Source organism: Pteropus medius, unplaced genomic scaffold, assembly GCF_902729225.1.
Source record: "Pteropus medius unplaced genomic scaffold, Ma_sr-lr_union100, whole genome shotgun sequence".
Lineage (NCBI taxonomy): Eukaryota > Metazoa > Chordata > Mammalia > Chiroptera > Pteropodidae > Pteropus > Pteropus medius.
Window position 1 is genome coordinate 229,984 of NW_024347790.1, and position 13,152 is coordinate 243,135.

At 35.3% G+C, this 13,152-nt stretch overlaps 1 protein-coding gene and 1 pseudogene across 1 annotated transcript in view; one reads left to right on the forward strand and one right to left on the reverse strand.

Moving 5' to 3' along the window:
* The window catches only part of CDC123 (cell division cycle 123), a 45,199-nt gene that overhangs the window by 23,722 nt on the left and 8,325 nt on the right, over nucleotides 1–13,152 (forward strand). The window contains exons 7-10 of the mRNA XM_039877386.1: nucleotides 2,754–2,802; nucleotides 6,402–6,477; nucleotides 7,864–7,986; nucleotides 8,877–8,905. Of these exons, the coding sequence (XP_039733320.1) occupies nucleotides 2,754–2,802; nucleotides 6,402–6,477; nucleotides 7,864–7,986; nucleotides 8,877–8,905 (277 nt within the window). The remainder of the gene's footprint in view (nucleotides 1–2,753; nucleotides 2,803–6,401; nucleotides 6,478–7,863; nucleotides 7,987–8,876; nucleotides 8,906–13,152) is intronic.
* On the reverse strand, nucleotides 12,001–12,119 carry LOC120614780 (uncharacterized; annotated as a pseudogene).

Sequence of the window (13,152 nt, forward strand, 5' to 3'; positions counted from 1 at the left end):
ATCTTTCGAAATGATCAAGGATTTCGAATCTGTCTAAATTAGCCATAGATTTGGAAGTTTTATTCAAAGTGGCCACTTTGTAGTAGCTGCAAAATTGCTGAATACTGTGGTGACTTTAGGTGAGCCTGACTGACTGTTTCTAGCTGAAACCGTTGGTTTGAAGGCCATACTTGGGCTTCCAGCTGCTCAGACCAGATGCATCTCCCTTTTCCTTGCTTCTTCATTTCCCCAAGAATAGTACAGATCTACTGAAGAGGCCTAGAGCAGGCCAACAGGCATCTCACGTCCATTTTCCCCAAAACCTCTTACAGTTTTAGGACCGGGGACACTCCTCAGAGTCACCTTTTCCACCATGTATATGTCTGGTCTCCATTTGGAATATATTTTGAAAAAACTCAGGTCCATTCTTATGTATACTCATTTTCAAACTTGTGTTCTAGAAGCTCTGAAACATCCTGAGGTTCAATGTGCAATTCAGGTGGTTGACTAAAAACAAAGACAGAAAGGGAAGGAAAGAAGGCCTGACAGGCTGTGTACAAGTTTGCACAGGAAACTTCAGAAATCACCTAATTCCATCTACCAGTTAACTGCGGGGGCAGCTAAGATCCGGCCTTTTCTGAGATTATATGATGCTAGTATAGAGCTCAAGGGCCTATTTTTTTTTTTTTAATTCTCTGCCCATTGTTTTTTTATATTTGTTGGAACATTTTCCTCCTCTCCTTTATATAGAAGTAGAAATCCAGGATGTTCCACTTGTCTCTGTACAAGCTATGTATCCAAACAGTTTTCTTAAATGATAGAAAATGTATAGCAGAGAACTCCAGAAATATGCTTAATGCTTATCAATCTGCTGATCCTGAGGGAAAGGATTTTTTTTTAAAGGATAAAAATAATTATGTTAATTTTCACTAACCTAACAGTTCAAAACCTTAATTTTGATTAACATAAAACAATCTATGAGATTAATTTTTATTTAAAATTTTTTTAAGTAAATTAAAAGCTAGTTTTGTGGTTTTAGATTATAACTCCTCAGGGTAACATACCTTTAAATTAGTTTGATTTGAAGCAAGGGATTTTTACGTTCCAGAGAAAAATGAGGTCTTAAAATAGCACCAGTGTGTGCTTGAATGTATAAAAAGAGAAGTTTTGCAAATTGTTCTTTTGGAAAATCCATGTTACAGTATGGAAGTAGGATTTGGTTAATGGTAGATCTTTTTTTTCTTCTTTTTTAGCAGTGATACCTATTGAGCCTACAGGCTTGCGGCTATTTGTGGGGGTTTAAAGTTCTCATTTCTGAGGACTTCTGCTTTTCTGACTTTAGCTCTTATACTCATATGATGATTACTTCCTGATAATTATCTTCAGTGCCTCCCTGTGTTCTGAGTTTCCGGTTGGTTACTAGACATCTCTGTGTGGTTCTCCCAGGATGTTTCCGACTCTGCACACTCAAATATAATTGTCTCTCATCTTTTCCTCACCCCATGTTACCCGCTTTTCCTCTGCCTTAGTGAGTGGCTTTGCCACCACCATCCAGCGAGTCATCAAGTCCAGACACCCAGAGTCATTGTGGACTCTCTCCCTCATCCCTCAGTTTCAGTCAGTCCCCAAGCAGTACTGACTGCCTCCGAAACACCTTCTCGTTGTGCTTGTCCTCTCCCTGTGCATTCGCACCACCTTAGGCCCTCACCTCTCCCAGGACTGTTTTAACAAGCCTTCCAGCTGGCCTCTCTGCTTCTCACTTTGCCACTCGTCCCCCACGCTGTCCCGTGCCGTTGCCAAAGCCTAAATGGAACAGTCTCCCTCACATGTTTGTGATCTGGAGACTCTTTGTCCAAAATTTCTCTCCAAACTCCTTTTGGCAGTTCTCCCCTTGCATTCTGATCTGTCAGTTCTGATCTCCGGTACTTCTGTGATTCCATGTGACAGTTGTGGCTTCTCTCCCTGCCTTAGCACACGCGTTCCTTTGCCTTAAACGCAGACCCCTCTCTTCCTGTTGAGTGAAGCTTCTTGACCATCCCGCCCCTCCTCGGCCACAACAGAGCTAATCAGTTCTTCCTTCGTGCTATCTGAATATTTTTGTTTCCAATGTTTTTAAATTCTTCATCTACTTGTTAGGCTTTCATCACTAGACTAACCTCAAGGACAAGGACTCTTAATCATTTAGCATTCCCAGTGCTTAGCCAGGCCTTGGCGTAGGTAGACATTTAATAAATGATATGAAAAATTGTTCATGAAACAGGATTTTTAAAAGGAGAAGAAGCAATATACTTAATGGAGGAATGAATAATTCTATCAAATACTTTATGTGGCATGTGGGATAAGGATTAGATTAACTCCATCTGGCTTTAGATGGCAGAGTTGATGTCTGCGGAGATGTCTGGTTCAGCCTTAAAGAAGAACACAATTGAGAATTGAAAATCGGCAGTTCCATCCCGGCTTCCTTCGGAATCTGCTGTTAGACACTTGGAGTTATAGTCCTTCCTTGGTCACTAAATTTGGTCTTTTCTGTTTCTCAGTTTCTTGTTTGATAGAAAAATAGAGATTATAGTAGCTTGCATGGTTTAAGGACCAACAACACTTCAGGGAGCCCAAGGTCGTGCCCAACATCCAGTAGTGCTTAATACATGTTCACTGAAGTCAAATTAGCCTCCTGTTTCCGTGAGCTTAATCTCACTTTAATGTAAGTAATGTGTGTGCTTAAACTGACACCAGTATAAAAATATTCAATTGCCTTTTTTTTGGTCCCCTCAAAGATTTATCCATTGTACTGATGACTCCCCAGACCCTTGTATGGAATATGAGGTAAGAAACTTTTTTTTTTTAAATCTTAATGAAGTTGATACTCCTGGATGAAGATGTATTGAAAATTGCTATTCTTAAGTGAAATGAGTGATTTTTTTTGGATTAATTTCTCCAGGAATCTGAGGTCATTGAATTTTAAAATTTATGAAATATAAATATAAAAATATGTATTACAGATTTATATAGAAAAATATATATACTGTACATACACTATATTACATACAGTTGTCCCTTGGTATCTGGGGGGGATTGGTTCCAGGACCCCCCACAGATACCAAAATCCAGAGATGTTTAAGTCCTACACAGTGGCTTACTATTTGCATATAACTTACGCATAACCTTCCATATACTTTAATCATCTCTAAATTATTTATGATATCTAATATAATGTAAATGCTGTATAAATAGTGCTCACTTTGGCAGCATATATACTAAATGCTATATAAATAGTTGTCATACTGTGCTGTTTAGGGAATAATGACAGGGAAAAAAGTGTACATGTTCAGTACAGACCCAGAACATCCCAGGCCTAAATATATAGTACACGTCAGTAAAAATGTAACATTTTGGGGGGAACATTATTGATCCACATTTGATCAAGTCTGTGGATGAAGAACCTGCAAATACAGAGGGCTGACTATACTACAGAATATACATATTTTGTTTTAAAACAAACACCTTTATACTCACCACCCAGTTTAACCTGGTTGAGGTTTGGTAACCTGGTATACAGGAAGATTAGTCATCACCATTTTGTATTTAAGCCCAGTGGACCTTTTTATTTTTTTAATGTCGTTCACTCATTTTACAAATTACATGCAGATATAAGAATAATAAGTTAGTGAAAGACTTTATTAGAAGTAAGCATAGCAAACCCAAATTTTTATTCCACACTTTGCTAGTTTGAAGGTTTACATCAAATCACACACACACACACCCCACCACCACTACCACAACCACCTCTCCCCCCGCCGAAATGGACAGTGTTCCTGGGTGCAACTTAACTGCTCCTCAACTGTTAGAAATGAGTCTGGAACACACTTTTCTTTTAAATGTTGATTCCAGGTTTCAACTACATCCCTGATGTAGCTTATCACTACTCCTGGTTCTTGTTGTACTTGCTTTGTCAAAATGCAGTACTTTTGAAAACTTTGAGAGCTCCTAATTTGTTGAAGAGAGGATGGCCATCCTTGCTCCATAGTTGCAAAACATTTACATTCTTGGATTTATACTACTATTTAGAATTAGTACAATGATCTTTTAAAAATTTTCTTCTTTGTCTACCTGCTTCTAGTCACCTTTGTATATACATATGCTTTCAAAATTTGTCCACTGACTCAGTGTATCATGTAATTTTTAGTGTGTAGAATGTACATATTGGCGTATCTTCTGCAATTATACCATATATGCGACAGTTAATTTACTGTTTTCCAGGCTACCAAACAATTACTAGATCTTTAAGCGTTTGTAATTGAGATTTTTACATACCGTTCGTGAGGGCTTTTTTTACTTAATAGCATAAAATGAGCATTTCCCCAGGTGATTAAACATTTTTATAACATTATTTATGTGTGTGTATAAGATTATACATGTGTATAATCTTATCTGTTGTTTTTCTGAACAAACATCTATTAAGCTCCTGCTATGTCGTATTACTTTGTGCTGGAAACACAAAAGTGAAAAAGATTATTTCTCTAGTCTTACCCTGAGGCATAATCTTTATAGAGATGTCATTATTTACCCCCAAGATTTATTTCACCAGCAGTTTGCTCTTATATTGCTTTTTTGAAGATTATCCCATCAACATGTTAGTGTATAGGGTTTAAAACTCAGTTTTAAAAACCTAGGAAAGTGATATTTGTAGAGAAATTAAGATGAAAAAAGTTACAAGCAAAATCCTATGTATTGTGTGTTCTTGTCCGTATATATTTACATATATATACACACACACTATATGTTCATATGTTTATAGAATATTTCTGGCAAGATATACAAGAAATTAGCAGCATTGATTGCCTTTGAGGAGAAGATCAAAGGGATTGGATGGGGGAAGATTCACCTTTTATCCTTTTGTATTTTGTAGTCAACCACAATGTATGTAGTACCTGTCTAAAACATTTCAATAAAGATTATACAGATTTTCTAAAAATTTAATATTAGTATTATTTTTTTGTCTTAAATAAAAATTACAGTAGCCATACAAAATATATATGCCAGTATCAGCTATTAAAAGATAAGAACAGTATAATATTTTGGTTTGGGGTTCACCATTTAATAATTAGGTTATTTTAAAAAATTTGAACACACTGACGAAAATTGAAATCAGTGCATTTAAAATTTCTGAGGCATATTTTGACAGTACAGTTTTGAAAAGAAAAGCAACTTATTGTCAGAATGTAAAAATGCAAGAAAATATGAGGAACCTACCACCTAGATATATCCTCAGTATTAGCATTTGGGTCTTTAACTCCCTTTCTTGAGATATGTGTGTGTGTACATATACACACACTCTATATAAAGTACTTTGTATACTGTTTGTTCCCATTTATAGCATAGTGTGAGCACTTTCTCAGTTCATTAAATATTCTTTTATATCATGATTTTTAGTGGCCACTTATTTTACATATTTGCTATTTTACTTGACAAACATTTCTTAAGCACCTGTTATCTATTATGTACTTTTGCTGGAACACAGAGGCAAATAAGACCCAATTCCTTGCCCTTAGGCAAGTTATTGTTTAGTAGGCAACAGAGACATGTCAAATTATTGTAGTGCACTATGGTATATGTCCGTTTACTATAGAATGTCATGGGCAGGGAACTGCGGGCAGCACAGGATGTGGGAAGGGAGGCTACGTAACCCAGTGGGGGATTCAGAGTGGCTCCAGCTCACAGGTCTTGAGGGGCAATGAACAGTGTGCCAGCATAAGGGAGGCTGGAGGCACTAGCCATTTATTACAGTTCATACTTCAAAAGAACAGGAGTAGATTTTTCCAATGAACATTTAAAAAAAATACTCAGAGGCATACATTTGTCAACCATGCTATTTATAAAATCTCAGCAATTCAATAGTGTATGAATAGTATACTAAGTAATTACAGTAATAAGACCCATTTATAACTCGGGCCTCTGATGGAATTGGTTTACTTTAAAATAATGGGAACTTCATAGACAGATTATAGTGATACTTTGTGATAAGCCATAATAATAATTTTATCAGAGTATGTATTTCAGAATGGTGCTTACGGTAGATAATTTGAAAATATTCTATTTTTAAAAGAGTCAAGAACATATGAATCACAGGGCAACTTATAGCACAGCAGCGATAAGATTTGACTTTATCGTCCTTGAGGATCTATATCATGTTGGGACTCTCAAAATGATTTAAAGAAATGACAAAGATGCATTTTATCATAGTTCTAACACATTTTTCCTACTTATTAGACTAATAGATTCCAACTCTATTTTCTACATCTCATATCAGGATGTTTTGTGATGTCTTTTTTTAAACCATTTGGTAAACGGCAATTGTTAAGACAATTAGACTAGTAAATATTCTCTTGTTATATAGCTGTGTCACATTTTTCCCTTTTCTACAGCTTGTTCTTCGAAAATGGTGTGAATTAATTCCTGGGGCTGAGTTCCGATGTTTTGTCAAGGAAAATAAGCTTATTGGTGAGTTTTGTTTTTTTTAACTCTTGAAAGTAATTGTTAAAAGAAGACAAGCTTTCGATGGAAGGAAATTTCTAGTAATTAAGACACAGGTAACAATCAGTTTTTATATCAGTTGCTTCCTCTAACCAGTTGGAACTGACTCTGTGGAATGCTTCATTTATTTACAAGGATCCTGAGGCCATATTCAGTTTCCACAGAAAACAGTATTGTCAATTCATCATGTCTCTGTGGATTCTGGAGATGAAAAATGAAGGTCTTTATCTTTCCTAGTTTAGAATGTGTCTAATATTACCTGCTTCCTCTTTGAAACTTAGTCTTAAGTGTTACTAACTATATACTACTTTTAAGCATCATGAGAAGCCAAGTTTTTAAACCTTTATTTCTATTATTGGAGCACTGCTTATTATTCTAGCAAGAGAAAATGACGTAGACAGATAAGTGTACCACTTTAAAAGCTACCCATTTTCTTTCTTCTCAGGTTATTATTTTGTTTGCTATGATGTATTCAAGTTAAATATTGAAGATAATTTGCTCTTTTTTTGTCTATATATGTTTTCCATGAAATAGAAATTATCTTCAACCAAGAGAAATGTGATTTGACCTTGACATTATTACTTTACCTAAAAGACCTGGGGTGTTTGAATTTATCGGATTGTTAGATAGTCCTGAAAAAGCCACACTGTAAGTACAGCTAAAGAAGGGCGTCACATGGCCTGTGATTAAGGAATTGGATGGAAGCCTTCCTTTCAGGACAGAGAACTTTCTCCTAGGCCTAGAGCAAATTGAGGGAGTCATTGCAGTAGTCCCTTTCGTGTATTTAGAATAATATCAGCAAGTCACTCTGAAGAAAGGAATGTTTACTTTTCCATGGCCTGAAACATTGGTCTTGTGAAGGCAGGGTTGCATGTATGAACAAGAAAAATAGACTGCCTCTGTGAAATAAAACATGACTGTGGAAGACGTGGTGAGGACTATTTCATATTTTCCCAAAGAAAGTGCAAAAGAATACCAATTTGTAGAGAGTTCATTGGAAAATTCACTGAAAAGCAATTGACTATATGCAGGTTTAAAATTGCTTCTTTCATTTTACATTATAAGCATTTTTATGATTTCAAATTCTTCCTTATACTAAATAAAAGTAACTACTATTTCTAAGTGAGAGTGCATGGCAATATGTAACTTAAGGATTCACCTATCCACATGAACCTTTATAACTTAAGAGTTTTATATCTATATAAGATGCTGACTAACGTATAATGCAATCAGTGTTCATCTGATTGGGTTTCTGATCTACTTTAATGGTTCTCTCAAGAGGAGATTTAAATCACATTTTGGTGTTTTTGAAAACAATATTATATAATAGCAGAATATAAAATGTTTTCTCAGGTATTTCTCAAAGGGACTACACACAATACTACGATCATATTTCTAAACAAAAAGAAGAGATTTGCAGATGTATACAAGACTTCTTCAAGAAACACATACAATATAAATTCCTGGATGAAGACTGTGAGTGTTTTTTATTAACTCAGTAAAATGAAATGAAATTTGTAATGTTAATGAATCTTACTTCACAGTGGTACATATTTTAAAAAAGGAATAGTATTTTAACCATTTTTACTCTGTTACTATTTGGTATTGCTGACAGTTTACATGTTAATTTTACCTTTTTTAATCAGAGTCTCTTTTTAATACTGAGACAGTTCTCCCTCCTGCCATTTTAGTTAATTTGTTATACATTTTAAAATGTCTGCTTACAGAGGACAAAATGCTTCTGTTATTAGGATTAAATTAACTGAATGACTGATTTACCAGAGTCTAGATTTTTTATTTGAATGATAAGTTAGCATCAATTAAAACATTTGTGAGTTGTTTTTAAGAATTGAAATTATATGATGTATGAGAGAGTTTTCATGCATCTTAAAATTATATCTGCTATGATTTACAATTTTTCTACTTGCAGATTTGATTTAAAAATAACAACCAACAACAACAACAACAGTTTAATCATGCCATAGCATAGCTTGATAAAATTTCCTGCTGCACATTTTATTCATTTCATTCTCCATCAAATAAATGATTGGTGCTTCTTTCCCTAGTACATTGAACCTGTTTATAATGGAGAACTGGTGAGATGATCTCAGTGTTTGGTTTGAGTTTTTAAATATAAGGGATAATGGATGAAGGCAGAACAAAGGAAAACGGAATTATATAAATAAAACATTGCAAGATGCTTTTTTATGACTGAAGTTTTGAGATTTAGAGGCATGAAGTACTCAAGGTCAACTATAGTCTGCTGTTGGAATAACTAATAATAAAAGGCATTTTAATTTTTAAGAAGAGGCTCAGATTATGAAAGTAGGAGTTATTAACTTTGAGTTTTTTTTTCTTTTTTACAGTTGTATTCGATATATATAGAGACAGTAGGGTAAGTAGAAACTGTATTTGATTATGCTTTAAAATCAGGGCTGGTATGAAGTAGAATACATAGCCATTATGTATGTAAAGGGCCCAATGCTCAAAAAATATTTTCTCAAACCAGCTCAAGTGTTTGAAATTCCATGGTCAGGAATGTACCATTAAAATATACTCAACATTAGGAGGTATAATATCTTTAATAATGATGTATCACAAGTTTAGGGATCATTAATTTAGCAGATGGCCAATGGCTGCCTTATGTCCTACTTCCCACTTTTTTCAGGGTCTGGGCCTGCTTAAACTCGTTCAGTTTGCACACTTAAATGTGGCCAGGAATTTGTCACTTGATATTTAAATAATTATTTTTAGTCAACTAAAAGATGCTTAGCATCATTCAAGTCACTTTTATCTTTAAGCTGAAGATGAGGATTAGAGTAGTATATATTTATTCTTTAAATCTTAAAAGTGATGAAAACAATGAAAAAGCAAGCAAAAACCCGACTTAATAAATCCTACTGCAGAGATTTTACTCTCAAGACATGGAGCGTTTTCAAAGAAATTTGGGTCACTGCACGTCCCGTGATTAGTGCTCATCGACTTAAATGTTAAGAAGACAGCAGGTGTGTTTTCCACATTCGTGGCCCATATGTTCCCAAATGTTACCCACATATTTCTCATCCCATCGGCCTCATTGTAATGATGCTTGTGATACCTTTTAATCATTTTTTTGGACAAAAGGATTTGGCCCTATTGGTCATGTCTCTAAATAACTGTTAACTGTTTGTTTACCTCTGTTAAGCTAAAAGATATCACTATCTCAGTTTTCACCTCTCTGACTGCAAGGCCGACGTATCTATTAAGGATTAGAAAGAGGAGTTAGTTGTAAATTGAGATTTGGTGAACAAGAGGGATGTTACTTAGCCCAGTTTCAACTTAGTGGAAACAAATCTTAGAAGAAGGATGGGAAGCTGGTGTAATGGAATGGATAGAAACCCGAGCCGATGGACAGAAGCCCAGGGCTCTAGTCACTGCTCTGCTTCTGACGCGCAGACGCTGGCCACATCTCAGCACTCAGGCAGCCAGTGTCTGTAGAGAGCCTGTGGTGTGTGAGATGCCATGCTCCTCACAAGAAGCTTTCAACAAGACCGTCTCCCCATCTCGAAGAGCTTATCTTGAAGACTGAAACACTGCAGGGAACTGGCTTCGTAATAAGCTGGAGCAAAGCAGTTAGTGGACCTCACCCTTTGCCCTGAATGTGCAGCTCAGAAAAGCTTTATTCTCATTTAATTCAGTATCTCATTTAATCCATATGCCCCTGTGAGGTATGTATTATTGGTTCCCATTTTACATATATTAAAACTGAAGCAATTATATTTTAATGCAATTATATTTAATAGCATTTGAAAATTTAGAATTTGCTAGGGTCTCATAACAGTTCCCTGGCAAATGTCCAGGTCTGCACATCTTAAGTGAAGTTGGATGTATGCATAATCACGGCTGTGATCTTCCACAGCTGAAAGTCGTTGCATGTTTTTAAAGTAAGTAACATGCTAGTATAAACACCCTGACAGTTTCTGAGAAGAGATTTAAACTATTATGTAAAACTCATTTGCATTTAGTTGGTGATATATGGAGGACCATTTCTTAGGCGCTTTCTCAAATATATAATTTTAGGACTGTTCTTAGAGAAACCTAACTCCTTTTATGGTGGTCTCTTACATAGCATTTATGAAATGACTAAATGTATTTGGGCTTGGCAACATTTCGATGTTTGTTCTTTCTTACTAAGGCTGGCAAGTTGACTCAGTGTTGATATATTCTAATGTCATATATATAAAGCGATGGCCCACCCATTCAGTAGTTGTGGGCCGAGGCCTGGGAATATGTACTGTATGAAGCTCCTTAAGTGATGCTAATGCATCAGTAGAATTTAGAATACTTGCCTTAGATACTTGAAAACTTGTTCTGGTCCACCCTTATGCATTCTTTTTGGTTATGGTTACTGTTTTGCTATTATTATTGCTTTATAGACTGAATATGTCTGATCTTGACTCTTTGATAATGTTGAGATTGGCTTTGCAACTTGATCACTTTTTTATAACTGATCTGTGTGAGATTGAAAAAGAAAAGCATAATTTCTGTGCATCAAGTATTCTGCAAATGTTTGTTCGATTAAGCTCATTAATAATCTTGTTAAAATCTTCTATATCTTATGAATGAAATGATGTCTGAGAATACCTTCAAAATAATACAGATTTGGAGGGAATGGGTGCGATATAGGTAAAACAAAGTTGACCATGGAGATCAACAAGATAACTATTGAAATTGCATGTTGAATACATGGGGTTTTTCATACTATTTTGTCTACTTTTGTATGTGTTTAATCTTTTCCATATAAAAATCTTTTTAAAAACTTTAAAACCTTAAAAAAAAATCTATGTCTTTTCTATCTTTTTGTTTACTTATCAATTACTGAATAGGGTTATGTTAACATCTGCTTTCTAATTCTGTCTGTCTTTGTGTTATACTCTGAGGTTATGTCTTTCCACCAGTGCTATAGTTCATCATGATTCTGTTTCCCCAGTGAATTGTCAACCTCTGGCAGTGACCCCCTCTCTGTCTCTAATAATGCTTTTGGCATTAAAGTACATTTCATCTCAAATGGATAGTGTTGGTACAGTTTTCTTTTGGTCTTAGAATTTATCTTTTTCAGTTTTTTTCTTCTTAGCTGTTAGGTTTTAGGTGTGTGTGTATCTTTGAAGTAGCATATTACTGGTTTTGTTTTTTTAATCACTGACAATTTCTGATTTAACCATATAGTTTGTATTTATTATATTTGATATTTAATGTTTTCCACCATTCTGAGTTTCAATTTGCTTTGCTTTTGTATGCTTTTTTTCTTCTTTTACATTACTGGTTTTTCTTTATTCTCTCGTTCCTCCCCCCACCCCACCCCAATAATTTTAAAGTTTTATGTTTTATTTTTATTATTTTGGTAGTTACCATTAAATCTTTTTTTATTATTATTATGTTTTAGGCAAGGCAACCCTTGGTTGACCTCACAGATTGCAAGGACCTTGTCAGCTTACAATCCCTTATTTTTTACGCCTATAGCACCTGGTTTTCCTAGGTGGTCTCTCATCCAAGTACTAACCAGGCCTGACCCTGCTTAGCTTCCAAGATCAGACGAGATCGGGCTTGTTCAGGGTGGCATGGCCATAGACACCATTAAATCTTAATGTGGGTATTTAATAAGCTTTGAAGTTTCACTTTCTGTGGCTCCTTCAAAATACCAGGGCCTTTGAATACTGATTCCCAGCCCCCAGTTTGTTTTCCATGTGATTTCTGATTTTTAGTTCCACTTTGTGTTTATACTCCCCAATTAATCACAATTTCTTGCTGTCCAGTTTCTTAGCTCACCACTGCTTCTTGCCTCTCACTGCTTTGTGGATCCAGTTCCTCTAGCAGTACATCCTTTTATAGTAAGTTCTCTCAGCCCTTGGCTGGAAAAGCTTCTGTTTAGCCTCATGCTTGATGACAGGCTTAACTGGGTATAGAATCTTTAGTTGACCAGTTCTGTTGCCTCAGCATTTTGAAGACACTGTTCTGTTATTGTTTGTCTTCTTTTCTTCTCTTCTCTTTTCTTGGGTCATGTTGTCTAGGTCTAAGAATTCATTCTCTTTATTAATTATGGAGAATTCTTAGCTATCTTTTCAAGTCTTTTTGCTTTGGGAACTCTATTTACAGGTATGTTAGAGCTACTCACTTTATCCTCATGTCTCTTGACTTCTCATTTTCCACTTCTGTCTCTGTATTATGTTGTGTAATTTTCTCAGATATATTTTCCAGTTTACTAGTTCTCTTTTAGCTATGTCTAATCTGCTATGTTTAACCTATTCACTAAGCTTTAAATTGTTTTGGCTGTATTTTTTCATTTCTATGGGTTCTGTTTGGTTAATTTTCAAATCTGCCTATCCTTATTTTCATAGTATCTTGTATCTTAGGGTTTTGATTTCTTTATATTTTCAGTCATTTAAAAACCACTGATTTTTTTTTTTTTTGCTTAGATTTTTTGCGATATAATTTACATAGAGTAAAATTCATCCTTTTTAGCCTATAGTTCTATGAGTTTTGACAACACATCCAGTTGTGTAACCACTAAATTGGTGGTGTGGAACTACTCCATCACTCCCTGAAAGTCCCTTGTGATCCTCCCTGCACTCTTGCCCCTGGCAAAAACACTGCTGTGCAAATCTA